The following is a 27,824-nucleotide window of genomic DNA, read 5'->3' as shown; positions in this document are numbered from 1 at the left end:
AGCAAAAAGAAAATCATTAGAAACTGTGGTTTGTACAGGTCAGTGATCCTCACTGCTCTGGGAGTAGCAGCAGGAGGGAGCTGCTATCCCCATGTGCTCCAGGAGACTGGATATGAATAAGAAAAATGGTCAAAGCTAAAAGCCCTTTAGACTCACGGACCTCTGGAAATTTCCTTGGAGAAAGATGAGGGGCAGCTGAATTTTCTTCATGGAAATCTCATGGGAAAAGGGAAAACCTCCATGCCAAAGAAGCAGGTCTTTCTTTCTGTGCTAGTTGTATCCCCTTGCCTAGATCAGGAATACATCTCGTCAGATACAGCCGGGTGGGTCCTGGGAAGCTGGATGTAACCAAGTAACCAGGATCCTAGCAACAGGCTTGATGGGAGGATTTAAAGATAGAAAAAAAAAGTAGGAGCAAAGCAAACAACGGGAAACTATTGTCTCATTCCAAACTCCCAACCCTAGAGCAGGAGATAAATTAGCTCCAGGCAGGGAGAGGTACTTTGGTTGTTTTGTTTTTTCCCTTTTCAAAGCAAACAAAGTATCAGTCACAGATGAGGATTTTTTAAAACCACTTTTACAGGTGTCATTTGTACAAATCAAAGCGTCCCTTGAAAATCTCATCATTACAAACATACAAAGAAACGATGTTGGTGCTACAAATCAGCTATGCAACGGCAGGAGCAATTTATCACGATTAAAAACCCTACTGAACAGTATTTACAGGGCCTTTCTCCCTCTTTTTATTTCTGTATGTTGAGGGAAGGAATAAAAGCAAAGCCCACAGTTAAAAAAACTCCCACCAATGCACTTCAATTTTTAAAGTATAAAACCGGGTGAGTTTTTGCCACACTCAGGCAAAGTGTAACAATTTCTGGTTTTGCTTGTTTTCACATCAAAAGTCTCTTAGAAAAAGCAAAAACAAACACATGGCAGTGTCTGATGAAATGTGCTCCTTCCATGCCAGAAGCCAACATCATCCCAAAAAAGTGCCTTTGAGTAAAATCAACTTTAGTAACAAATAGGAAACAAAAGGATGAAAAAAGTAATCACAAGCTCTAGTTAAAAGCTTCATCAAAGCCCTGACGGAGCAGCTGCCCTGCAGCAAAAGCATGAGTTCTCTTACCTACCTTCAGCCCCTGCTCGGGGGTCTCCAAGCCCTGAGATGTTTCTCCACTCCCTGACTGGCGTTCGGGTTGTCGAGGAGCTCCTGCCAGCCCGGAGTTGTGTGGTGCTCCCCCTCCAAGTGCTTTTTATCCACCACCATCACCCCAAAACAGGTGCCTGGGGGGACCTACCCCAGCTGGTCTGGCTGTAAGGGTCAGTGGCAGCTGTGCTGTTTTGGGGCAGCACATCCCTGGTACAGGGAACTCTCATAGCCCTTTGATCCTGCTGGATTGGAAACAGCAGTGAGAAAAATCCCTGGAGTGCCCCAAAAAACACTCCCTGGCTCAGGTCGCTGCCTGAGTAAGTGCTTTCCTGGAGCCAACCTGGCCCCTGCATCTGGAAGGGGCAGGGAAAGGGGGAAGAGAGGGAATATCCTTACTCTCTGTGTAAAGAAATGGAGTAAGAGACACTTGATCACACCAAGCTGCAGAAATCATCAAAATCCCAGAGGTCACCACACAACCAGGGCACTGGGGGGTGGGGGGAATTCTGGGTGGGTTGGGGGCTGTATCGTTCCACTTTGGCTCCCAACCCAAAAGCTCTCATCAGAAAAACAAGGAAACACAAAACCAGGCAGTTTGGTTTGCCAAGTTGACAGAGAAAATAAGAAAAAAACAAAACAAAACCACAAAAATCTTCCAAGATAAATACATGGCCCCCATTTTGGAAGCATCTTCAAAAAGCTGGATCAACTGTTGTCAGCAGTGGCACAATCTTCCAGGAACACCTGTTGGGCTGGTGAGTTCTCAGCTCTCTTTTGAAGAAGGAACAGTTCAAGGGAAAAAAAAAAAAAATCCAGCCCCCACCACACGCAGCTCCCATTTTATCTGCAGAACAACTGGCCATGGCAATTCCCTCACAGCAGCAGGCTGGGAACCACGAATGCAGCAGGTTCCTGTTTGCTCAAGGAAAGGGCTGGCAGTGGTAGCAACTGGTTAGGAAAAGATTTCTTCCAGAAAACAGTACTTCAGGGGGGATTTAGGAAGGCTGGGACCTCTCCCCATGGATCAAAACCGGCCACACTCAAGCAGGCTGTCAGAAGGTAACACGCACCAGGAATTCCCATGGAGTCCAGAACACAGAGGTTTGGGCTTCCAGCGATCCAGCAGGTCTCCCACACTCCTCGGCTAATGCTGGGGAAAGCTCCCAGGCTGGGGGCTTGGCTTTAAGGGGACGTTATTGCTCCTGACTTCTCAGGCTTTTTGCCTTTTGACAGGGCAGCTGCTTGCTTCAGGAGTTCTCTGTTCTTGGCCTGGAAACGGGCAAAATGGGTGCTTAGTGGCATGCACCATCATTAGCTCTTGGGATTCCTGTGCAGAAGCTGCTGACATCCTGCACACAGGTGGAAAGGGTGGCAGATGCTGAGCTCACTGCTAAACTCCTAGAGAGGGCTCTCCCATCCCAGCCCCACAGGAAAAGACAAAGACAAGATGACAGAACCCATGAGACCATTCAAAAATCAATCATATGAACAGTTCAAAGCACCTACAATACACTGAGAGGATCTGAACTTTCATTTTGTGGTCATTGAAAAAGGTTTTCAGAGACTCAACCAATACCAGCAGAAGTAAAACGTCTGGACACCAGAGAGTTCTGGGCAGTGTCAGCCTGAGCTGAGCACAGACATGGAAAGCCCCAAGAGAGGGAGGTGGCTGGTGCACACCTGCTCCCGGATCTGATGCTCCTTTACCTTCAGAAACAGCACATCCAGCCCTCTCCACACCACATTCCAACATCCCAACATTCCAGCCTTCAGCCAGGCAGAAGCACATGTCCTGTGAAGGGATTCTCACAGGCACCAGCACTCTGACAGCAGCTGGAGGCCTCGAACCTGCCTTCCACTGGGATACTTCCCCAGAGTGGGTGTGGATGGAGGAGGGGCTGTTTCCTCAGGGGCAACAGAGGCCTTTTATTTTATCCCCTCCCACTTCTCATTGCTGGGGCTTTAGAGCTTTATATACCCAAAGTAATTAAATGGTGCGAAGTTCATTTCTGTGTTTGATTTCTTCCCCTTTGACCTGATCCCTTCGGTGGCTCAAGCTATTCATGCTGATAGTCTGCTGTGTTTCCACAGCCATGACAAGAATCCTGCTCTCCCTGCTTCCATCAGCTAAGGGACTTCTTTATTCGGACTAGAGATACAGGGCAAAAAGAACTGCCAATTGTTCCTTTGTTCTCTCTGGTTACTGCTCACACAAATCACAGGGAGGTGATTTAGAGGTTCAGGGAGCTGACAAAGGTTCTGCAGACTGGAGAAACAGGTTCAAACTTGATTTTGGCAATAAGTAAAGTGAGTTTGATGGCTCTTGTCTAGTCCATAAGGGACACAACATAGCACTTTACAGCACAGTAAGAGTGAGCCTGAGTAGAGAGCAGCAAGGTAGGTGTAAATGGTGGTTGGGATGCAATGCAGAGCTGAGGAGGGGCTTGCCTGAGAGCACAGAGGCTGTAGGACAGGGTTGAGAAACATCAGCAGAGCCCTGTGTGCAGGAGCTCACAGGGTGTTCTGATCAGGAACGTCCTCAGTCGCTCCTGGACACAGCTCAGGAATGTCCTCAAGTCACTCCTGGATACAACACAGCTCAGCAAATTAAAGTGACAGTGCTCTCACCTGTAACTGCTCCATGACCTCCTTGTGTGTCTTCTCCATTTGGTTCATCTTTGCCCTCATCTGTGATTCCTGGTACTGCAGGTCAGCTTTCAGCTCCGTGATCTGTGCAGAAACCAGGAAGGAGCAAGTGAGCTGGAAGAGGCAACAACTGCCCTCACCACAGACCCTCCTGCCATGGAAAGTGTCTCTGCAGAAGGTGTGTGAGACTGGCTCAGGTCACAGACATGCTGGTGGTGCTGAGGGACTGCAATGAGACCAGAGCTGTGTCACTGAGAGCACAGGGCAACTGCAAGGGCTAGCACTGCAATCCTCCAAGCAGCAGCATGTTTGTTCCCAGTCTTGCCCACACACAGAGGTCTCCAAGAAAGTAGTCAGGAAAAGACCCTTTATGAAATGAGATCCCCTGGGTGGGTCCAGAGAGCCTCTTTGGCTTTGGAAAGGAGGCAGCCTGGAAAGGAAAACAGCCAGACATGTTAACTCCAAGATAAAAAGCCAGGCTGTGCCAGAGTGTGATCTGTGAGAACGTGTCAGCCTGCTGGGGGGGAAGCAAGCCAAGGACTGTACCTTCTTCTCCTTCTCCAAAATCATCTGATCCTTCTGGTGAAGCATCTTTTTTAAAGTGGCCACTTCCTCCTTCAGCTGGGCAATGATGACAAAGTGGTCGGTGCCAGGGGAGTCCAGGGCGAGGTCCGGAGAAAAACTGCAGCAAAGAACAGGGAGAGGCTCTCAACAAAACCCTCCTCTTCACTGAGGCAGGGAAACTCCCACGGATGCACTCAACGGAGAATGGGAATCATTTCATGATCATTCATGATCCTTTTGCAAACCAGAGAGTTGAAGACAGCAATCAGAGAGATAATTAAACTTTATGCATCCCTTTGGAAATCTCTTTGCTCACAAGCAGTCCTTGGATGCACTGCAAAACTTCCCACTGAATGTAAACAAACACTCTGGCAAGGAGGGGACATGAAAGAGAAACAAATAACCTCCAAGTTCAACAAACAGAGCAAAAGGAAACAGCTAAATTGTCCTGAGCAAGGAAAAGGGGTAAAAAACATACTGGACCTTGTAATATGATTCTGCAATGATAAAGCAATTTAGGGAGAAGTTTCATTATTCCAGAGTAGGAAAAACTCTCCAGGATGACAGAGAAATAGCTGAGCTCATCACCTCTACACCACCAGGTACTCTAACTCTAAGCGACCATCAGCAGAGTTATCTGTGCATGAGTAACTGCTGCACTGGTACATCACAAACCTCCCTAAGAGGTACCCGGTGACCCAGGCAGGCACATGCAGTCCTGTGCTACAGGAATATGCCAGATCATAAGGTACAACAAGCTGCAGGCACACGGCCCAGGGAGCCCACCCTGATTTTTCCCTGCCTTCTGTTCCATCCCTAAAACTGATTTTTATCTCCTCGTGCTAAGTGGGCAGCACACTCCCAGCCACACACACCTGAAACTGCTGTATAAAAATTGAACAGTAATAAGACAACAAAGCTTCACCTAAAAGATTACTTCAAGTCTGGCTGTTATCCGATAAATAAAAATAAATCATCAGGGTCACCCAAAGCCTGACTTTTTTTTAAAAAAGTAGGTCAACAGAGTAGGTCAACACTCAAAAGCTGGGAGCTGCAGCACAGTGGGGAAAGCATGGTCTCAACCCAAAATTCTGCCTCTCTCTCTTAAGGATGCTTCTACCTCTGTGCTTCCAGCCCCCAGCCTGTACCCTAAGGCAGAGGGTACTTGCTGCTCCCTTCACGTGGGGTCTCCTCTAGCACCTGGAAATGATCCATTTTCTAATTAAAAGCACTACAGTCTGCTTTGACAGGACTCATTAGTAAGGATGTGGCAGGGGAAAAGACTCGCTCCCCCACTGTGCTGGGGATCTACAGAGGGAAACTAAGGAGAGGCAGCTTCCCAGATCTGAGAGCCAGAGGATGGTCCTGAGGCACTGGGAGAGAAAACCTGGCAGAGGAAAACTCAGAACTGAGGGTCTGCAGGAGACAGCCCAGAGCGGAGGAGCCTTGCATGGCTAAAACATGCTGACAGCAGAGTCCACACTAAGATGTGGCAGCCCTGTGGGCACACTGGATCCAGCTCCGTGCTAGGCAGAGAGGCTCATACCCACACACTAGCACAGAACAACTCCATTTTGAAACTTTCCCAGTAGTTTCCCCAAGTGGAGGCTATGCAAGATGATGGTGTGTGCTCCAGCACCTTTCTGTGTGCAGATTATTAACAGCAGCTTTAATTTCCCACTCAGTGCAAATATGCTGAGGAGGAGAGAAATAAATTTTAAAAACCAACAGCAACAATAACCAACAGCACAGAGAGAAGAAAGGCTCCCTCACTAATTCCCTCTGGCTGAAAACAATCCCTTGACACACCATTCCTTTGCCCAGGCACGCTTCCCTCCTGCCGTGCCCTGGGATGATAAAGAGTGCCAAGGGACGTCCATATTTCCCTGAGCAGCTCCAGCATGAAAAATTCCCTGCCTGGCAACTGCTGCTGCCCAGCACATTGCAAATGAAGCCAGGAAGGTGAGAGCCAGCCCTGCCACCCAGTGGGGACAAGGAAGGGACAGGAGGGCCACCAGCCTTGCACAGAGCACCCATCCCTGGGGCTCCAAGGCTTCTGCATCCACCAGTGGGGAACAGCCGGCTTGAGATCTCCTCCTGGAGGGGTATAAAATACCAGACAGGTATTTTCCTGTCCAGTTGCTGCAAAATGCCCCTTCAAACGTGTTAAGGTGCTAAATAAAAAAAGCAGACATTTTTTCCTCTTCCTTTGTATTTTTTTTAAGACTGACAAGATAGTAATGAAAGGTTCCTCTGTCTTAAACACCATCTTACAGAAGCAGCCTGAGACTCCAAAATCTAAAGGAAAACTGGTTAACACAAGTCAGTCCTTTCCTTTAACGAACAGATCAAGAATTAAAACAACCAACCAACCAAAAAAAAAAAAAAAGCCATTTCCTCTACAAGTAAACTTAAGATCCAGCCCCTTGGGATAGGTCAGGGGGACATGAGCTCTCCATCTCTAAACAGCCTAAAAGGCACACCAGAAATTAAAGGGAAATGATGAGCTCCTGTTGTTTTCAGCAGAGACTGAGGACAAAAATGGAGCTGTTCCCAAGGCACCTGCTTCTCTCTATTGATTGGAACAGAAACCAAATTGACTGCCTGAAACTCCACACCTGTTAAATAGCAGAAATTAGGCAAGGCAAATGCCAAGCTTAAAGATTTTGCTATTCAAGTCAGGCTGGCATGAAGAGGCACAGACCAGGCTCTAAACCAGCATCCACATTTCACCTTAGACAAAAACCACCTACAGAGCTGCCTCCAGCTCTGGGCCTCCAACATCAGAAGGATGTGGAGCTGCTGGAACGAGCCCAGAGGAGGCCACTGAGATGTTCCAAGAGCTGGAACCCCTCTGCTCTGAACCTAGGCTGGGAGAGCTGAAGGTGTTCAGCCTGGAGAAGAGAAGGCTCTGGGAAAACCTTAGAGCCCACTCCAGAGCCTAAAGGGGCTCCAGGAGAGCTGGAGAGGGACTTGGGACAAGGGCCTGAAGTGCCAGGACAAGGGGGAATGGCTTTCCACTGACACAAGGGAAGGATAGATTCCTTGGGAAGGAATTCTTCCCTGTGAGGGTGGTGAAGCAGAGTTTGCCCAGAGGAGCTGTGGCTGCCCCTGGATCCCTGCAAGTGTCCAAGGCCAGGTTGGAGGGGCCTTGGAGCAACCTGGGATAGTGGAAGATGTCCCTGCCCATGGAATGGGGCAGAATGAGATGAGCTTTAAGGTCCCTTCCAAACCATTCTGGGATTCTATGAAAAAACATCCTCCACTCAGTGCAGTACAGCCCAAGTCACAGAGCTTTAAACTATGCCAGGACTTTCCTATGCAAATAAGAATCTTTTTACAAATGAACTTCACTGCTGAGGCACCGCTGCCCTCCCCCTGCCAGCAGTGCTGTCACTGCCTGGTGTTACAGGCACAATTTAGCACCTTGTCTGCAGTGACAGGAGAAGGGACCGCAGTGTGCTCATCTGCAGAGTCTGCAGCATAAAAACACTTTGCCAGCATTGGCACAAGATGATGGGGACACCAAGACTGCCCCGGTTAGGACCAGCACAGGGGCTGGAGGTGAAGCTGGGCAGCACAAGACCATGGGGCACTGGCAGCACAGAAGGATTAGTAAGGCCAGGTCTGCTGCAAGATGTGCTGCGAGTCACTGGGAGAGAAAACTATTCCCAGTGCAGCGGCAACAGAGCTGTTTGCTCCTCCCAGAACTCACCCAGAACAAACCATTCAACACCACCCTTTAAATGACTCTTGGAAATCATCCTGTCCACATATCATAGCCATTGTGAGCAACAACCACCCTGAAATATGTAAACCAAAACCAAGGGAATTCAGTATGACACAGTAAAGGAATTTTATATCCAAGAAGAAGCAGTAATTTCAGATAAGCTGGACCCTGACTGAAGGTCTTGCCAAAGTCAACTGAGCTCAAGCAAGCCCAAATTTTGTCCAGTTGAGGGCTATACCAGAGGTTTGGCTGGAGCCAGGGTACAGGATGTTGGGGCTGATCTCAGCAGGGAGGAGGTGCTGGTTGTGTCAGTTTACTCCAGACTTTGCTGCTGCTGCAAACACCCTTGTGCTGCAGCAGACCTTAACTCCATGCTCAGGCTGTGCCCCAGACACCAACGTGACTCTGGGAGGGACAATCTGGTAGGTGTATAAAGAGCAGGGATTTGGGGGTTCACCCTTATAAAAGAACTCTCAACAACTCCAAACTCACACTTAAGGAACCCCCATTATTATTCTTCTCAAGACATGCAGCCATTTGTCTATTTAAGGCAGCTGCAGCTTGCCTTTTCTGCTGCATGTCGCTGAAGCTCTTTAGTTGCTAAATTTACACTTGGTTTGTTACTGGAACTCATCAAAAAAAAAAAAAAAAAGCCTATGGCAAGGCCTACAGCCTTGCAGGAGCCAGACTGACAATATCTGACATGAGAGCAAAAGGAAGGCCGTTGATTCCTTCAATACATGCTCCTGTTTTCCAAACAAATGACTGACCAACCCAGAGCACAGGTCATTTTGCTTTTTGGGTATTTTCAAGCCAGCAGGGCTGTTACAATGAGTTGTGAGATCTCAGCCCAGGATTTAATGAGGAGATAAAGACAGCTGGTGCTGTCCCACAGCCCAGAGCAGCTGCCTCTCTGGAGGGAAAGCTGCACCAGTACTGACGAGCTGCACCAGTTCTACCAGGGCCCTGTTTCCATTCTCTCCTCTGGCTCCACCAGCACTGAAGGCAACAGAATTCTAACCCCCCCACACTCAGCCACGGCTCCTAAGTCACAATTAGTCCTTAAATTTTTCCAGCTTTTAACTAAAAATTCTGTTCAGGTGATAAAAGGTCTTTCAGACCACTCTGTGGGTGCCACTGCCCTATAAAATTATTAAAGTTCTATTTTACAGAATGATAGAATCCCAGAATACTTGGGTCAGAAGGGACCTTAAAGCTCATCTCGTTCTGCCCCCTGCCGTGGGCAGTGTCACCTTCCACGAGATGAGGTTGCCTTAAGCCCCATCCAACCTGGCCATGAACACTTCCAGGGACGGGCATTTCTCATGGGAGCATTTTACAGTCACGAGGTGTCAACAGTATCCATAGGAGTATCCATAGGAGAGATCTGTGATCTCAGAGACACCGAAGGCAGGTAGTGATTGATTAATTACCAGTGTCTTTAATAAACCCTTTGGCACTAACTATGCTCTGGTCCATGCTCCCAAATCCCTGCTGTTTAGAAAGAGCTCCGTTGAGAGGGAGAGTTCCCGTGTACGAGGCAGTTCCCAGGGAGGGAGGGGAGAAAACAATAGGTGATCTCACTTCAGGATGTCAATGCCTTGAGCAACAGGACAATGGTGGGCCCCGAGAGTCTGTTGGGAAGCAGCCCACTGCGCCAACGTGGACGGGGCCCTCTGGATAAGGGGGCAAAGCATCTCGGGAGAGGAAGGAACGCTGAGAATCAGAGAGGAAAGGCAGGAATGAAAATATGCATGCACAAAACCATAAAAATACAAATCCATCTCAATCTCCTGTTTCTGCTAGTGACTCCCATTCCGCTGCACAGGCGGCCGGCATCAACATGATCCAGCATCAAGTGTGACAAAAGAATGGGGTCGATGCTTTCCTAGAATCAGAGAACCATGGACTGGTCTGGGCTGGAATGAACCTTAAAGAGCATCTTGTTCCACCCCCTTGCCATGGGAAGGGACACCTTCCACTAGACCAAGTTGCTCCATCACCCATCCAACCTTGCCTGGAACACTTGAGGATGGGGAGTCCACAACCTTTCAAGCAAAGCTGTTTGATTGCTTGTCTCTACCCCAAAAGCAGGAGGGGACATGGGAAGTGGGTCTGGATCTTCTCCTGTCCTCTGAGGCTCTCCCTGCAGATCAGTCTGACAGACCTCCAAGCACAAAACCTGCAGACCTCACCAGCCCTGCTCTCCCTGTGGCTGCAGAAGAGACAATAAAGTTGGTCTGGCTGCAGTTTCCTGACTGTTGGGGAGTTCAGCCAACATCAACTCGATCCTGCTCCATCCAAGCAGGTACAGGTGCTCAGTATTCTTTTCCTCTTCAAATCTATGTCTAGATTCCAGGTAGCACTAGCCTGCCAGGTTCTAGGGCAGCCCCTCGAGGTCTCAAAGCCCAAGACTCCTGCTCTAGTATAAGAGCTTCCTGTTATTCACACACAACTCTGACTTATATAAACTCAGCAAACAAACCCCCCGCCCACAATTTCCCAATGTAACAGGCTCACCTGTCACCATTGGCAGATATGGCATCAAACTTGGCTTTCTTCTTTGGGATTTCATTCTGAATGGAAGACGTGGATAAGGTTTTCTGGCTAGAAAAAGGAGGAAATTGTATGTCAGAACCTGAATGACTTTCAGTCTAAGACAGAGAGGCAGATAAATATTTCCACCCACTTTGATCCTATTAAAACAGTATTTCCCAGTGCTAAAACGATAAAAAAACCATTCCTTGAAGAGTAGCGGGAGACTAAAAATAAACAGAAAACAATGAGTCAGAGCAGCATGTAGGTGAAGAACTCCTGCTTAAAATCTGCATTTTAATAATTAAATTTTACAAATGCAACTTCGCTTTCATAGTGCACAAGTTCAGTAAGTTGGATCACTAAGAAGCACAAGGCTGTACCAGCACAGTGAGGTTTGCAAACAAGCAAAGTGTGACTTAGCCAGACTGTCCTGAACTCAGACCCTGCCCAAACCCCTCCCCAAGGTTACCTGTTATAGTGGCTGCCACTGCTGAGCCTACTGAACTGCTCCTTCTCCTGCAGGCTGGCTCGGGAAGAACTGCTCAGGTGTTTGCACTGCTCTTTGGTCTTCTGCAGGACTCGCTTATAGGACAGTGTGCACAACCAGCACAGCAGCTTTCCATCCACCTGGAAGGGGAGACAGAAAGAAGTTTTGGTCTTTTTTCCTGCACACAAAACAAATACAGAAAATACAAGAAGCACTTTCAAGCTAAGGGTTACATATGAACAAGCAGGGACTCAAAAAGAATCCTCTGAATGGACAGGCAGTCGCTGGAGACCAAAACAGCAAGGGTGTCTGCTCCAGGAGGCTCAGCAGGGCACCGATTATGGGTGCAGCATTCCAAACAACAGATGTTTGCAGTCTGCCTCGAGAAGACACACCTCCTACAGAGCACTCAGGGTGTTTAAGCAAAGGGTGTACAGAAGCCATGGAAGGGGTTTCCTGGTGGAGGTATGACACTTGTAGCTCCTCAGGCTATGGAACAAATATCATTCCCCATCCCTCTCCTCAAATAGCACCTCACACTTCATTCAGAGGTCTCTGCTCCTCTGCCAGCTCTTGGGCCAAATTCAAGAGATCTTAGAAGATCTGGCAGAGGCACACAGGGGTTCAAAGACTAAAGAGCTCTAAACCAGAGCAAAGCTCAACTCTAGAAAACACTTCATAACGAAGAGACATGGATCATGGAATGGTTTGGGTTGGAAGGGACCTTAAAGCTCATCCAGTCCCATCCCCTGCCACGGGCAGGGACACCTTCCACTATCCCAGGCTGCTCCAAGCCCTGTCCAGCCTGGCCTTGGACACTTCCAGGGATCCAGGGGCAGCCACAGCTCCTCTGGGCACCTTGTGCCAGAGCCTCACCACCCTCACAGGGAGGAATTTCTTCCCAGTATTCCATCTTACCCTGCCATCTGGCAGTGGGAAGCCTTTCCTACTTGTCCTGTCAGAAATGCTGCAGAAGATGTAAAGAAGATGGACAGAGGATCACTGTGATCAGCCCTTTTACCTTTTCCGCCTTCTTTAACACAAATACTCACCTTCTTCCTGTCATCCTTGCGGTCAAATGCACACTGCTGCTTGCACTGCTCACACGAGTGAGGAGGGCCGTACTTCTTCTCTGAGTTGGTGCAACGCTGGCACTTGTTTCCAATAAATGCTGCTATGATGTTGCAGTACTGGCAGGGTTTTGGCTTTAAAAAATAAGAATAACTGCTACAGCCTTCTAACTACAATAGTACACTGCTCGTTCCCATTCTCCCCATAATTTCAAACTTTTATTTCCTTATTACACGCAGAGTATAATGCTGATCCAGGAGACAAAACTCCATTTGGATCCCTGGTCTCCAGCTAAGTGTATTTAGCCATAGCACTCATACCATTTATCAAGTGCTGTGAAATCTTTAGAAAAAACAACAAAATAGAACCAATCAAAATGTCTACTTCAGATTTCAGACAAGGAGGAAATAAAGATTTATCACTGCTTCCTGCAGCAATCTCAGTCTGTGTAAGCAGTCTTGTTTCTACTGGGTATCAAATAGATCATTTCCTGGTCTCAAATGATGCAAAGCTCTTTTTTGTGCTAAAGGAATAGAAAAAGTCAAAGCTTTATGCTTGAGTGACCCCTATTATTGATCAGTCATGCTCTTACAGCTGAGCCAGTCCATAAACTGCTCTGAGACTTCAGTAGGATAAAGACAAGAGAGATGAAAGGAAGAGAGGCTGGGGGGGCTGAGCCCCCCTCACTTACTGTGCCATAGAGCTTCACGTTCTGAGCACACTTCTTGCATATCGTGTTGGTTTTGCTGTTAAGACAGATCATTCTATTAACACAGTCCAACAGAAATGAAACCTCTGTGTTTAGGAAGCCTGGTTCAGATCCCAGGATCCCTGCTTAGGATCCCAGCCTCCCCTCGGCTCTGTCTCTGGTGATGAGGCTGGGTTCAACCTCTCTAGCAACTCAGACACCAAAATGCTTTTCCTATCCCCATTGGGCTGAGGATAGATGGCCAAAAATTACTAGGAGGTGTCTTTTAATTAAGGCACCCCCAGATGACACCCAGTTTTTGTCCACACAAACACAGGATTTGATCACTGACTAATTGGCAGCATGAGTGATTCAGCATCGGGGCAGGCTCCACTCTGGAGGTCATGGCAGGAGAGGGCAGAGGTGTATTTGTGCAACAAACACAGGAAGGAACACCTCACACAACAGTCACACACAGCTCTGGGTTTACCAGCCCTCCCTCTGACAGCTACACAGCTTGTCAAAATGCAAAAAGACAAGAGCCCAGCTAAAGGACACACAGCAGGAAATAAATGCTGGATGCCAGACATCAGGCAAGAGGAAAACTCATGGGAAGATGCATCTGAGCTCTGACTGAAGAAAAACCCCAAGCTAAAGGTGTAATCCAAGTGCACTTCAGACACTCCAACTCGCCCAGCAGATCTTTGGAGGTGGCCAAAGGTCTCCCAAGTCCTCCACAGCAACGATCTACACGTTAAGGCTCAGTCACTGAAGGTGTGGAAGCATTACAGCTCCTGAGGTGTGATCATTCTACGTGAAACCTGGACCTCCCCAGTTCAGCAAGCATTTACCTTTCCTGTTGGAATTCAGTCCTGCAGTAAGTGCATTTAACAATGGGATGAGCAATCCGGCACTCCTGCAACAACAGAGGCGTTTCATGAGGTGCAGTGCTGCTCCCCGACTCACAGATCTCCCGCTGCCCTCCACTCCCACCACATCCACACACTTGCAAACACTTCCTCCCTGTACAGTCATGCTGAGAGAAGAGGAAGGGTGATGGGGATGCCATGTGTCACAGGTGAGCCAGGCGTGAACCGAGATCCACCGCCAGGGCTCATCTGTGCCTCACACCCACAGAGCGGGGTCACGGGCGGCCCCGGCTCCCGGGGCAGGCACACACGGCTCTGCCTCACGTATTCACCACTTTCCTGTACGCCTGGCCGTGCTCTCCTCTCATCCCAGCGTCCCCTACATTCACCTGCCTTGTCCCAGCCTCAGTGATCCCAGGCTACTCCAGTTCCTGCCCCGTGTTCCCTATCTCATCCCTGATCTTGCTCTCCCCCACCCCAAAACCCACCTTACCCCTTTCAAGATACCATCAGACCTCCTACAGACGTCCCCAGATCCTCCCAGGCCTTTGTTCAGGAACAGCTCCCACCTCCCCTCTATTCCCCTCAACAACCCCATGACTTCCACTCCAACACCCTCCAAACACCTCCAGCACCCCCAAACTGCCTTCAGTGCCCTCAGGTCCCCCTGACGAACAGCGCCCCTGAACAGCCCTCCAGCATATCCCCCTAACAGCCCCTAGGCTTTAGCCCCATGCTCCAGCCCCTCAAAACCTCCCCAGAGCTCCCAGGTCCTCATCCACACCCTCCCACTGCTCACTCACAGACCCCAAAGAGACACCTCAAGGCCCCAGTGTTCGTAACTACTCCCAGGATCTCCCCACAAACAGCTCCCCAGTTAGCCTCAGTTCCTCTAAGAGCCTCCAGACCCCTTAAAAACACTCCCTTGCGTGCTCTCCCTCGCAAACAATGCTCCAGTAGGCTCTTTACCCCTCAGACCCCACAAAACCTCTCACAGACCACCCCCCTCAAGTTTCCTCACAGATCACCCCCCATTTCCCTCACAGTCCCCCTCAGACTCCTCTCCCATCAGCCTCCTCCCAAATTAGCCCCCGTAAGCTCCCTCCCAGACCTTCCCCCAGAGCCCCCTCACAGCCCGCCCCCAGCCCCTCTCCTGGACCTTGCAGAGCTGCTGGCCCTGGCTGAGCGCCTCGAAGGGGAAGCGCTGGTGGCACTTGGTGCAGGCGTACAGCGCCGCCATCCCGCCGCCCCGCTGACAGGCGCGGCCCGCCCGCCCGCCCGGCCCGCGCGGCACCGCCCCCTCCCGCCGCCCATTGGCCGCGCGCCGCGTCAGTCACGCCTCGACCGCTTTTTATTGGTGGGCGTGCCGTCACTCACAGCTGCGGGGCGGGGCGCGCCGGGGAAGCGGTGACGTCACGGGGGGCGCGGTGACGCAGCCTCTCGGCCCCGCGTGACGCGGCGCGCGGGGGAGGTCGCGCGAGATCGCGCGTGGAGAAGGGGGCGGGGACTGGGAAAAGGGGCGGGGCATGGCCGGGAACCGGGGCGGGACCGGGACCCGGGGAACCGGGGCTGGACGGGACAGGACCGGGCAACCGGGGCGGGACCGGGACAGGGCCGGGCAACCGGGGCCAGACAGGACCGGGCAACCGGGGCTGGACGGGACAGGGCCGGGGAACCGGGGCGGGACCGGGACAGGACCGGGGAACCGGGGCCAGACAGAACCGGGGAACCGGGGCTGGACGGGACAGGGCCGGGCAGGGCAACCGGGGCCAGACAGGACCGGGGAACCGGGGCTGGACGGGACAGGACCGGGCAACCAGGGCCAGACAGGACCGGGGAACCGGGGCTGGAGAGCCTGGGCCGGACAACCGGGGAACCGGGGCTGGAGAGCCTGGGCTGGACTGGCCCGGCCTGGGCCGGACACGGCCGGGGGAATGGGCCGGGCTGGGCTGGGCTGAAGTGTGCCAAGGCTGGGAAAAGAGGCTGGGCTGGGCTGGGCTGGGCTGAGCTGGGCTGAGCTGGGCTGTACCAGGCCAGGGTGGAACGGGGCTGAGCCCGGACAGTGCTGGGAGAAGGGGCTGAGCTCGGCTGGGCTGAGCAGGGCTGGGCGGGCTGAGCTGAGCTGAGCTGGGTCGAAGAAGGGGCTGAGGGCAGGGTGAAGGGGTGGCGGCAGGGCCAGAGCAGAACAAGGTGAAAGGGAGATCCGTGGCTGGGCCGTGACAGGCGAGGGGAGCTGGGGTAGGGCTGGGCTGCGCAGATGAGCTGCTGCAGCGAGGGAAGGTCTCTGTGGAGGTGGGTGAAGGAGGGTCAGCCCTGGAGGGAGGGAAGGAGGAAGAGAGCAGAGGAATGTGGGGAGGAGGAGGAGGAGAAGGCGTCTCCGCCTTGAGATGGAGGTGAGAAGGAGCAGAGCCACCCACTCCAGCGAGGGCTGGAGACACCAGCAGGGCAGGGGTAGTGGGAATATTGTGGCTGGAGGCTCGAGAGAAAGAGGCAGGAGGTTGTGTCTGCAGGGAAAGGAAAACCTTCATGTGAACGTGCTTCCTCTTCACTCTGACTGCAGCAGCTGCAGCTGCTCATCCACAAGTCCCAGGCACAGCCATGGCTGATTTCACGGCTGGATCGGCCTTAATGGGCAGCAGGGTCAGGGCAAACTGCAGCTCCCTGTGCTTACACCGCAGTTTGGGAGCAGCTCCAGGTGGGAATACGGAAAAGATCTGGCCCCGTTTCATTTTGGGAATGAGGTTGGACTCAAGCTGCTGCAGCAAGGACAGACCATACACTGCATATATGCAATAATTGTTTTTTTTTTATTTTTCATCAAGTAGTTGTCATTTTGTACAACGTGACACAGAACGGGTGCTTTGAGAAATGGGGGAAATGAAGGCATTTTGGTGCTAAAAGTTCATTCTAAATCCAAGATGGAAGGAGCAAAAGGCAGTAACTACTCACAGTTGTGTGATCTGCTCCATTTGCTCGACGTTCCTGTGCTCCTACACCCTTCCCTCTTTCTCAGACCTTAAGGGATACCTTGAAATCTTTGGGAAACTTCTGTCCTTACCTTTTTTCCTACACCAGATGACAGAGTATTCCCGGTCCTGGCTGGTGCAAGTGGTGAAGCTGAAATCTGAGCTGCTCAGGCTTTCCCAAGAAGGACTGGGGGAGTGTCTTGGGTTTTTAGCTTGGCTGCGTGGGTGTGCATAATGAACTGGAATTCTGCTGTGCTTGGCTACCTCGGGGACTCGTTTTAATCACCGGGCAAATGTGCTGTGTGTAGGAGAAATACTGAATTTCATGACACGAGTTGCATTGTGCTGGATGCTGGGCTGTGATTGGGAAATGTCCGTCGGTGGGAAGCGGGAGGCAGAGCTTGGCAGCGCCGGCGCTGGCTGGGAACAAACCCCTCCTCGCTGCTCAGGGGCTGCCGTGCTCCGGGGAGGGTTTTGCGGGAGGAGGGGGTGGAGGACTGGGGATGCTCAGATTTTGGGGTTTGACAGCGCACCTGGGGAAGGGCAACGCCGCCTGCACTCTGCTACAGTAAATCGTGGAATCCTGAAAAGGTTTGAGTTGGAAGGGACCTCAAAGACCACCCAGTTCTACCCCTTCCACCCTCCACTGTGCCAGGCTGCTCCAAGCCGGGTCCAGCCTGGCCTTGGGCACTTCCAGGGATAAGGCAGTCACAGCTGCTCTGGGCACCCTGTGTCAGGGCCTCGCCACCATCACAGGGAAGAATTTTTTCCTAACATCTAACCCTACCCTTTTTTAGTTGGAATCCATCCTCTCCCCCCCACCTTATCCTGTCAATTAAAACCTAAAAATCAGGGTGTGGGGGGTATGGAGTGGCAAATACCTGGGGCTGAAGCAAAAGGAATGGTTGGGTTTGAGAATGTGAACAACAAACCTGCCAGAGCAGTCACGGGTGCCAAGGGAGAAGCATTTGGCTGAGGAAGAGAGTTTGTAAAGCTGCTACTGAAGGAAGTGTGAGAAGAAACGCTTGGAAAGCCGCTGCCTCGGTGATTTTCCAGCAGAGCTGCACTGGCAGCAAAGCAGTTTAAAGCCTTCAGAGTTTAGAAGGCTGTTCAGATCTATGAGATGCACCCTTTCACTGTGGAATGGTTTGGGTTGGAAGGAACTGTAAAGATTATCTCTAATGCCCTGCCATGGGCAGGGACATCTATTTGTGCCCCAGAAATCTCTGGTCACTGTGTAAGACAGCAAAAGTCTCCCCTGGATCTCCGGGTTTTATGTAAAGCACATCCTCCCCCTTTATGGAGCACCTGGCTCTGTCCTGGGGAGACTGAGACCCCCAGGAGCCCCTTCCCCCAGCACAGCAGTACTATGTGAGCTCTCCATCAGCCCCTCTGGGTCGCCTGGAGCGTTTGGGAGCCACAAGGTTGCCAAAGCAAGTTTGATTCAGCTGCTGTTCCTTGACACAGTCTGTGGTTCTCTGTAAATCACTAACAGATAATAATTTCATACTCTGGCTCTGCGTATCCCCCGCCTGCTGAATAATTACCTTGTTTTGTGCAAGCCATGAGAGGTTTTCACAGATAATTCATCCAGCAGGGAAAGGCAGCCAGATTTTGGGCTGGAGCACATTTTCTGGCCACCTGGCATTGCTGCACAGAGGTCTGTGCCGGAGCGCAGCTGCCTCCGGAGGGAAATGCCGTATCCAGGACAGCCGAGGGCAGGGCGAAAAACCAAACCCAGATGAAATCCCAGCCGCCCTTCCTCGGAGAATAATTTAGCTTGGCCAACTCAGCCCACCCTGAGTTTCTGGATGTGTGGACAGATTGATCCCACAGATCTGGATGCTCTCACTCACAGAGGAGCTGTTCCACTGGAAACAGAGTTCCTCCCAGGAGCTGTTTGTGGTGGTGACCTCCGTCTTGCCTCACTCCCCATGTCCTGCCTGGCCTTGGGTGGGTGGGTTGGAGCCCAGCATGGAGTTAAGATCACCCCGAGGTTGCCATCCCCATCCCAGGGTTGAGTTGATGCAGGGCTGGAGGAGAAAGGATCATCCCTGCGTCAGTTTATCTCAGGAGCTCCTAAACCCGGGGTGATTGCTGGCATCGCTGCGCTCAGGGGCTTCAGTCACAGCATCTCAGAATCACTGAGGCTGGAAAAGACCTCTGAGATCATCAAGTGCACCCTTTGGCTTGTCACACAGACCAGTGCCATGTCCAGTCATTCCTTGGACTCCTCCAGGGGTAGGAACTCCACCACCTCCCTGGACAGCCCCATCTAACACCTGACCACCCTTTCAGTGAAGAATGAGATGTCACAGCCCTGTTCCACAGCCTGCACAACCCTGATGGGTAAAGTGTCCTCACCTTTAACATGGGTCATGAGGACTATCAGCATCTCCATCTCGTCATAAACCAGGATATTGCTGAGGTGGAGTCACTCACCTGGGTGGTGATACTGGCATTTGGTGAGCATCTTCATGGATCAATTCCTAAAGAACCATCAGGAGAGCATCAGGCAGGACTAACAACTTGTTTGCAGGCTCAGGAAAGCCCTGGAGGTGTCCAGGCAGGCTTCCACCTCCAGCATGAGCCACCACTGGCTTGGACAGCCTCGAAAGGGCTCAGTGTGCAGGCAGATGTCACCTATGCCCAGTCTAAGTTGGCAGATGCCAAAAAGGAGCAGCTGAACAAAGAGGAAGCCCTGAAGGAGTGGAGACCATGACAAACATCTAATAGAGGATGGGGGCAGGACTGGAAACCAACCACTGAGGGCTACCACCAGTCCTGACCTCAGGAGATTTCCCAAACCACCCCACAGACTAAGAAGGACAGGGAGTTCTCACGGTGGGATATGAAAGGTGGGTCCCAAATCCTCTCAGCTCCCACTTTGAACAGTGCTCACTCCATTAAACACCAACCACAGCTAATATTCTGCCACCAATGTATCAAATTTGGGGAGTTTCCTGCAGGATGCCTCTCCCAAAGGAAACTAAATGCAGAGCTTCAGGCCAGCTTTGCTTCCAATAAATAGCAGGGTTCAGAGTGCCTGTGCTTTGCTGTGCTCTGCAAAACTTGGAGCCACTCTGAGGTTTGGGTGTCCAGGGAAGTCTGGAGGTCACAGCTCAGCCGGGCTGGGAGCCAGAACCTACATCTGGCTCTGCAAACAGCAAACCCTCCTTCAGGTATGTCCTTTCTTACTGTTTCCTCTTTCAAATCTAATAAATAGGTCGTTTTTTAAGTTCCCAGCCATCTGAGCTACCCACGCTTAGGACTGCGATATGCCCAATGCCATGAATGCAGAATTTCAGTGAATGCATCCAGGGGATACAAAACTTCGAGCTCTCGAAGCCACCTCTGTGTTCCTCAGCAAATTCAGGACATCACCTATCCAAAGGGAGCCTGAAAGTCACGGTTCCCTGAAAGTCAAAGCGTATTTTATTGACTGCAGTCAAGAGAATCAAAGATCTGGAGACCTGGACTCCCACGGAACAAACCACATTATTCCTGTGCAGTGATCATTCCTCTCCCAGACATGAATTCCAGCCAGCCTCCCTGCTAGGAATGATTAAAGACCCCTTCAACAATCAGCAAATTGTCAAATAAGCAGGTGAACAAGTGAAAGAAAACAAGGGAATACAATGACCTGCCAGCACTGATGAGAGCAGTTGTGTCACCTGGAGGGAAATGCAGCTCCCTAGGTGCTGCCAGGGGTTTGCTGTACAAAACTGGGGTGTAGCCGTGGGGGATGTCACTTCTCAGCTATCAAAACCCCATTTGGGGGCAAGGTAGAGCCTGTGCAGATGCAGCTACAAGTCAGGGATGACATTTCCCTTCTTCTAGGTTTCTCTTCCCAGCTGCCTGCTGGCGACTGGGCTCTCGAATTGGGAAGCAGAGCCTGGCAGTGCCAGCAGCTCTCACTGGCAGCCCTGGGCTGCCCACTGTGGCTGCCAACCCAGCTCCATCCCCAGGGTGGACATCACCAGAATGGCACCAGAACCCCCACAATGAACCTTCAGAACTGTGCTGACCTGTGGCCTGGACACCCCAAGAACAGCACCAGACCCTTGGCTCGCGGTGAGGCTTCTCCATGGCTGAGAGGTTTTGGGATGAAGCTCTGGAGCAAGAAAAGATGGAAGGAGCATGACAGCTCTGGGGTGTGACCAGCTCAGGAGCACCCCAAAGCCCCCTGTGCAACCCACACAAAAAGATGGGAGACTACCACGATCGGGGCAGGGAGAACTTCCCACCCTGTTTTAGTATCCTTGTGCACTGATCCTGCTCTCCAGGATGGCTTGAGCCCAAAAGAAGAGCAGCCAGCCGAGCCACAGCCACGGTGTAAAAGGGGAGCAGCCCCAGGGAGTGAAGGTGCCCGGCTGGGGGCACTGGCAAACACCCCGGTGACAAAGTCCCCACCCCTAGCCACAGCAGGCACTCTGGCAGGGGGGCACAGGGTGGAGGCCTTCCCCCTCACCAACACCCCACGCCAGGAATTTCTCATCTCAGCAGAAGTCCCAGGGGTTGTTTGTGCTCCATCTCAGAGCTGGAAGAGCCGCTCCCCTCGCCCCGGGTGTCTGGGACTGGCTGTAAGAGCCAGCTGGCTCTGCCAGGTGGGATTGTCCCCTCCCCAGGAGGCCCCTAGGGTCCCACAGGACCAAGAAAACCAGGCTGGGGACAGGGATCTGTACAGGATGTGTCCCTGGGGCACAGGGGGCACAGCTGTGTGGGCAGCAATTGAATCCCTCCTGCAGAAGCCATGCAGTATTTTTCCAGTGTCTTTATTGGCAAGCCCAGTGCTGTGTCCCTGTCCTGCCCTGTGTCCAGCACTGAATGGGGCTGTCCCGTTGTGTCCCCGGCTTCCTGATGGTTCCACTGAAGGGCCTGGTGCAGGGCTGAGTGCTGAGAATGCTGCCCAGGGCTCTCCCTGCAGAGCTCAGGCCAGGATGGGGTAGGTGGCCTCAGTGGCCACACCACAGTTGTTGTCCTTCATGGCCATAAGGATGTAGCCGTCGTTGCCCCAGTATGTGGACCAGGAGTTCTTGATGAGCCAGTAGGTCTCTCCCTGCAGGACTCCGTAGCCCACAGCCAGCACCGCGTGGTCCAGCGATCCCGGTGTGTTGTCTGCAGGGAATGACATGGCAGAGGGCTTACTTGAAGAGCACCCCTATCTGGAGAGTATCTGTCTGGTGAGCATCCTTGCCCAGAGAGTATCCCTTTCCAGGGACCATTCCTTTCTGGAGACCATCCCTGCCTGGAGAAGATCCCTGTCCAGTAATCCCTGTCCAGAGGACATCCCAGTCCGGACAGCATCCCTGCTCCCAGGGCTACCCTACGGTGCTGCAGAGGACTCCAGGGCTCATCCCCTCCACCCTCCCTTGACCAAAAAGATGGGACCTAGGTGCTCTGGCATCTCCTTGGACACCCAGGACCTCCCAAGCCCCGTGTGCTGCTTGTCTCACCACACTTGGGCTCGTAGTAGATGCCGTTGGAGTAGAAGGAGAAGGTCTTGTGCGAGGCGTCGATGCTGACGGCCACGGGGCCGTGCTTGTAGATGGCAGCTTTGACCGCTGTGATGTTGCCCGAGGTGACATTGACGTAACCCGTGATCTTGGCCAGCATCTCAGACTGGTTGTAGTGGCACAGGCCATTCTACACACCCAGGGAACACACACTGTCATCAGGACCCCCAGGACCCCTCGCTGGGACCCTGCCCCCCTGCCTGACCCTGCAGATGCAGGCAGTGATCTGGAATTTGGGCTGTGAGAGCATCCTGGCTCTGACCCTGCTGTCCTCCCAAGCCCAGGGTGGTGGGGATGTTTTCCCAGTTGCTCAAGGACACAACGCGGGGAGCTGGCTCTGCACCCAAAGCCCTGGAGGGCTGTTGCCTGCATCTTGCTGCCACATCCCCATTCCCAGGCATCTTTGGTCCGTCCCTGGGTACCCCGGGGTATGGAGTGACTCATGGCACCACACACAGGTGGAGGAGCCTTGTCCCTGTTTTGCAAGAAGAGAAACTGAGGAACACGGTGACAAAACAGCCTGGATGAGCCCTGGGGCTTGGCTTTGACAGTACTGTGAACCACAGAAGCCTGCTGCCTTGGGGATGAGGTGGCATGCTCATCTCAAGAGCCTGTTAGTGCCTCTGACATGTCCAGGTGAGTCCCACCATGGCTTTAAAGCCCCAAGATGTTGAGAAGGCCACCAGGGACAAGGGCCTGCTCACCTGCCCCTTGTAGGTACCGTAGGACTCGGTGCTGGCAATGCCCCCGTGCTTTTTGATCCACTCGTACGCTCGCCACTCCTCGCCCCCGTCGCAGGCGTAGTTCCCAAAGCCCCAGGAGCAGTCGATGAGCACTTGTTGGGACAGGGGGGTCAGCACGCCGGTCTGCGGGGGGACACAGTTCAGGGATGGGGACAGGCACCCTGCAGGCGTCCCATCCACAGCGTGGGGCACAGCCCTGCTCCCACCTTGAGGAAGAGGGCACCTTCCATGGCTCCCGTTGTAGCAAAGCTCCAGCACGACCCACAGACAGCCTGATCCTTCACAGGGGTGACAGCGCCTGGGGACAACGGGGCAGGGGATGAGAAACTGGGTTGACTCCAAGGGATGGAGGCAGGTGGAAGGGAAACTGAGGCAGGAGTTGAGGTCCAGAGGCAGCACAGCTAGACCTTGGTGCTAACTGAGAAGGGGGAAAATGCACTTAGCAAACCTGGGACCCCCACCCTTGGCTAGGGACAAGCTCCGGGGGTGTCACTCCCAGCTGATGGGGACATGGGTGAAGCCAGATGTTGCTTCAGATGTCACATCTGTCCCTGGGACACCAGACTGAATTCAGGGCCAAGTGCTGACCCAGATGCCTTTAATTGTAGAAACACAGAATGCTTTCAGTTGGAAGGGACCTCAAATACCATCTCATTCCACCCACGGGCAGGGACACCTTCCACTAGAGCAGGTTGCTCCGAGCCCCGTCCATCCTGGCCTTGGACAGCCCCAGGTTCTCCGTAGAGCCTGTGCCAGCGTCTCACCAGCCTCACGGATGTGCACCCCAAGGGACAGCACAGTCCCACAGGCTGCCCGGTGCGGTGATGGGGAGCAGGGGAGCTCTGTGGGACTCAGCGCAGGCCTGGCTGAGGAGCACTCCCTCCCAAAGCACCCTGGCGTCCCCCTGACCCCGCACGTACCGTACATGCGCCAGTCAAGGCTCTCGGGCAGGATGATGCCGGCGTAGAGCTCAGTGGGGAAGGGCAGCCCGTTGTTGGGGGTCCCGCTGCGGCGGCGGCCCCGCAGGGCTGCCAGCTCCTGCGGCGTGCGGTCGGCCAGGTGGTTCAGGGACAGCGTGTAGGAGAGCGCGGCGCGGTTCCGCGAGTGCACAAACCTGCCACCGTGGTGGACACAGCGCCAGCTGGCACTGCCAGCGCCTCCTCGGCGTGAGCAGCACCCCCAGAGGGCCGTCATCCCCCCACCTGCCTGTACCTCATGTTGTGCACGAAGATGCTCTGCCTGTGCTCCAGCTCCCGCACGGAGCTGTAGCGCCGCCCCATCTGCCGGCGGTAGTCATGGAAAACCCGGTGTGCCCAGGGCCGGTGCCGTCCCACCAGGTCCTCCATGGGGTTTGCCAGCACACGGTGCTCCGCCACATTCCCCGGCAGCACCCCACACTTGGTCTCTGGGGACCAAAGAGAGGACGCTGTCAGCCCGAGCCCCGCGGGCAGGATGGGGGGGCCCTCCCTGGCTCACCATTGACGGGGAGGTCGAAGACGGAGGTGGGGTAGCTGTTGTCGAAGTCAGTGTAGGCGATTTCGTACTTGTCATAGTGGGAGCCCAGCAGGCTGTTGTACCCCCGCATCTCATAGTGCACAGGGGCCACCCCACAGCTGGAGTTGGTCACCCACAGGGTGTAGACATTCTTCTTCTGCGCCCAGCGGGTGACGTTCTGCCACACGGCACAGTAGCGGCCCTCGTAGTACTCTTCCCGCAGGAACTGGGGGGGACACGGCCTCAGGGAGGGGACCCCAACCTCCCCCAGGCCACCTGCTGCCCACCCACCCCTTCGCACAGCCCAGCGCACACGCCCGGCTCTCCGGCTGGATCCAGTGGCTCCACGGCCATTAGCACACAGGCATGCGTGGGATGGAAACTGGGCAAGGACACGGGGTGCAACACAGGGCAGAACCCCCCTGCCTGGCTCAGTGGTGCTCTGGGGACACTCCACTGTGCACAGCAATCTGTGCACCCATCGCAGGGGGTCTGGCTGCACCATTTCTCCAAAAATCTGAAAAGATTTCAGGTTTTTGCTGCGTGTTTCCAAGCTCTTGCCATGCAGGCATGTGTCCAGCTCAGTGACAACCTGCTGTCCCCACTGCTCACGTGCTGTGCCTAGCCCTGATGCAGGCTGGGGCCGCCGGGAGCTGAGCTGCCGTGCAGAGGCTTGCCCAAACCATGCCGAAATGCCAGCGTTTGTGTGGGATGTGACACGTCCCAACACGGCTGCTGGAGTTGGGAAAGGAGCCAGGAGTCCGGCCCCAGTGCGGGTGGGGAAGTGGCCCTCCCTGCACCCTGGGGTGTGGGGACATGTCCTGGCTGGTCCCAGCACCCTGCAGCCCTCGGACAGAGAGGAGCATCTCCCAGCACCCCCTCCCACAGCCTGGAGATGCTTTGGCAGGCAGGTCAGGTCTAGGCTCTGAGGTTTCCCACCTTAAAGCCCCTCATGCTGGGGAAGACGCTCTGAGCCGTGACCACATCCTCCTTGGAGCCGGGCAGCTGGAAGCACTTCCTGGTGTTCACCTCCTTCTCAGTCGTCTCTGGCGTGATCTTGTACCTCATCCCATAGGGCTTCACCGCTGCCAGCTGGTAGGTTATCACCTGCCCTGTGCCAGGGAAAGGGAAACTGAGGCACAGGAGCCCTGCTGGTGCAGGGTGGGTGCAGCTGGGTGCCTGCCTCTTACCTCCGTAATACTGGATCCGGCTCTTGTTCCCCGTCAGGTTGTACCAGGCTTCAAAGGGCTCCTCGATCTCGGCATAGGGCAGCTTAATGATCCCTGTGAGCCCCCCGCACAGGACACAGGTCAGCCCCAAAGCCTCCGCACCCCAACATCCCTCCCTGAGCCCCCCAGAGTCTGCAGACCCACAGCTGACCAAGACAGTGCCCCATGGGTGATGGTCAGGAAGGGGGACTCGGCTGTGGGAACCTGCCCCAGTTTGGCACTGGGACAGCCTGGTCCGGCCCAGGCTGAACGGCCTCTGCTCCCCCCACCACAGGGCGCTGCGGGGTCCCGTTACCTCGGACATGGTAGATGGAGCCGAACTGAGGGGGTGGGCGGGAGGGCCCATAGTCCTGTCCTGAAAGGCAGAGAGGGGCAGGGTGAGGGGGGCTCTGTGCGTCCCCCCCAGCTGAGATGGGGATGGGAGGCTGCCAAGCCAGTGCTCCCCTTCCCGGCAGCCTGGGGCTTTCCTTCTTGGCCAAAAGAGCTTCCTGAGCTCATCCAAAGGCATATCCAAGGGACACTGAGGCACTGACACCCTCCCAAGGTCAGCACCATGCCACAGCCTGCCGTGACACTGCAGCAAGCCCAGCACTGTTGCACCCCCAGGGAACCCCAGTTCCTGGGTGATATTGGAGTGGTGCCCCAGTGTCACCCCCAGCACTGGTGGCTCTGGCCTTGAACATTTCCAAGGTGGGACCCAGCCAAGCCGTCCCCAACACACAGGGAATGGTTGAGGGGTGCCAGGGACCTTACTGGTTCTGCCTGGCATCTTCCAGTGACCTCCCCAGCCTCCCTCGGGGCTCCCAGCTTGTGCAACCCCACGCCAACACAACTGCTGGGAACGAGCCCTTCCCTCCCTCAGCATCTTCCTCCTCGCCCGGAGCGACCGGCAGCACCTGCCCGGACCCAGACAGCGCCTGCCCAGCCCGGGACAGCCGGGAGCAGCCCTGCCCCCAACCCTGGGGCAGGCGGGGACGAGCAGACCCCAGCTGCACCCCAGGCTGTGCCATGGGTACCCATCACACGCCATCTCAGCAACAACGGGTGCAGCCACCTCCCAGCCCTGCTCGGCTTTATCAACACCCAGAAAGGGGGTCCCACGGGGACACGGTCGCCCTGTCACCCCTGTCCCCTCACACTTGGCTGTCCTGCCTGGTTGGGTTAAAGCCTCAATTTAGTTTTATTTTCACGCCCCCAGCCCCACCAAGCCCTCGAGACACATCCTCCCCCGCCCTCTGCCACCCATCTCAGTTGTGTCTTGGAGGAACTGCAAATTTTGGGGCCCGACAAGAATAAAACCACTTCCCCAGACTCAAACCTGCCCTGCGGTGCAGCGGGAGGAGATCTGCTGGGGTGCCCCCCATCTCCCTCCCATGCCCGGGGTGTCCCCAGCGGTGGCAGTGCCAGGGTGGGGGTCAGACTCACCCCGGACAGCGATGCAGAGTGCAGAGGCCACGAGCCAGCGGAGAGCACCCATCCTGGCCGCCCGGCTCGCCCGGCACCGGCTTCGCAGCTTTAAGCTGGAGCCGGCGGCGGCGAAACCCGGCGGAGCCAATGCAGAAGCCGGGGCCCTCCCCGGAGGAGGGAAGGAACCGGCATCATGTGGTGCCTGCCGGGGGCCGGGCACCCCTGGGCGCTCGGCGGGGAGAGCGTGTCCCGGCAGGGCCCCCGCCGAGGGAGATGGAGCAACGCCGGGCCCTGCGGGGGACGGGAGGTGCAGGATGAGCCCCAAAATGCCTCAAGCAGCATTCGGGTGGGTGCACCGGATGGGGCACCCCCCCCAGGCTGGGGTCAGCCAGGCTTCCTTCCCTCTCAGGATGAGTCGGGGGGTGCCAAGTTAAGGGTGGCAGCACTGGGGACAGGTCCCCAGCCTGCACCAGCCCTGGCGCCCCCGTGAGAACATTGGAGGAAACATGGAACCCACAGCCGCAGAGGAAAGAGGGTCGACTCGGCAGGGCTAACTGCAGGCCCAGGAGCAGGAGGAAGGCTCTGGAGAGATGCGAAGGGTCCCGCTCCAGCCCAGCTGTGTGGGAGGGCAGTGTGGGACAGAGCCAGCTCCAGGAGGGCTCGGAGAGGATGCGGGGGGCTCAGGCAGCGCTGGGGAGGCTCTGAGAGGGTGCAGGGGGATCACAC

General features: G+C 54.1%; 2 protein-coding genes across 3 annotated transcripts; both read right to left on the bottom strand.

Moving 5' to 3' along the window:
• Nucleotides 1–714: 714 nt before the first annotated feature.
• On the bottom strand, nucleotides 715–15,050 carry FAM76A (family with sequence similarity 76 member A). 2 transcript variants are annotated; one of them, XM_068172570.1, is made up of 10 exons: nucleotides 14,903–15,050; nucleotides 13,726–13,790; nucleotides 12,878–12,932; nucleotides 12,168–12,320; nucleotides 11,098–11,255; nucleotides 10,611–10,697; nucleotides 9,675–9,806; nucleotides 4,343–4,478; nucleotides 3,779–3,880; nucleotides 715–2,419 (listed from the first exon to the last, which is right to left on the bottom strand). In XM_068172570.1, the coding sequence occupies exons 1-10, from the start codon at nucleotides 14,981–14,983 to the stop codon at nucleotides 2,333–2,335; spliced, it is 1,056 nt and encodes a 351-aa protein (XP_068028671.1). In that variant the 5' UTR covers nucleotides 14,984–15,050; the 3' UTR covers nucleotides 715–2,332. The 2 variants fall into 2 exon arrangements, with proteins under 2 accessions (XP_068028671.1, XP_068028672.1); XM_068172571.1 differs by lacking the exon at nucleotides 9,675–9,806 and having other exon boundaries at nucleotides 14,903–15,048.
• A 6,420-nt stretch (nucleotides 15,051–21,470) lies between these two features.
• LOC137462284 (digestive cysteine proteinase 1-like) lies at nucleotides 21,471–27,223 on the bottom strand. The gene is made up of 11 exons (XM_068172489.1): nucleotides 27,117–27,223; nucleotides 25,987–26,046; nucleotides 25,653–25,745; nucleotides 25,402–25,574; nucleotides 24,445–24,688; nucleotides 24,181–24,373; nucleotides 23,889–24,082; nucleotides 23,175–23,266; nucleotides 22,930–23,091; nucleotides 22,166–22,355; nucleotides 21,471–21,827 (listed from the first exon to the last, which is right to left on the bottom strand). The coding sequence occupies exons 1-11, from the start codon at nucleotides 27,166–27,168 to the stop codon at nucleotides 21,640–21,642; spliced, it is 1,641 nt and encodes a 546-aa protein (XP_068028590.1). The 5' UTR covers nucleotides 27,169–27,223; the 3' UTR covers nucleotides 21,471–21,639.
• Nucleotides 27,224–27,824: the final 601 nt, after the last annotated feature.

The sequence above is a fragment of the Anomalospiza imberbis genome, chromosome 25, assembly GCF_031753505.1.
Source record: "Anomalospiza imberbis isolate Cuckoo-Finch-1a 21T00152 chromosome 25, ASM3175350v1, whole genome shotgun sequence".
Lineage (NCBI taxonomy): Eukaryota > Metazoa > Chordata > Aves > Passeriformes > Viduidae > Anomalospiza > Anomalospiza imberbis.
The sequence above is the reverse complement of the archived record's forward strand: the minus strand, read 5'-3'. Positions and strand labels throughout refer to the sequence as shown.

Coding starts and splice junctions, on each gene's coding strand:
- FAM76A (XM_068172570.1), bottom strand. CDS start 14,983: ATGGCGGCGCTGTACGCCTGCACCAAGTGCCACCAGCGCTTCCCCTTC. Junction 12,321..12,877: donor ACGTGAAGCTCTATGGCACA/GTAAGTGAGGGG, acceptor TATTTTTTAAAG/CCAAAACCCTGCCAGTACTG. Junction 2,420..3,778: donor AGGTCATGGAGCAGTTACAG/GTGAGAGCACTG, acceptor GCCCGTTTCCAG/GCCAAGAACAGAGAACTCCT.
- LOC137462284 (XM_068172489.1), bottom strand. CDS start 27,168: ATGGGTGCTCTCCGCTGGCTCGTGGCCTCTGCACTCTGCATCGCTGTC. Junction 25,575..25,652: donor CCGGATCCAGTATTACGGAG/GTAAGAGGCAGG, acceptor TCCCTGGCACAG/GGCAGGTGATAACCTACCAG. Junction 23,092..23,174: donor AAGGTGCCCTCTTCCTCAAG/GTGGGAGCAGGG, acceptor GTCCCCCCGCAG/ACCGGCGTGCTGACCCCCCT.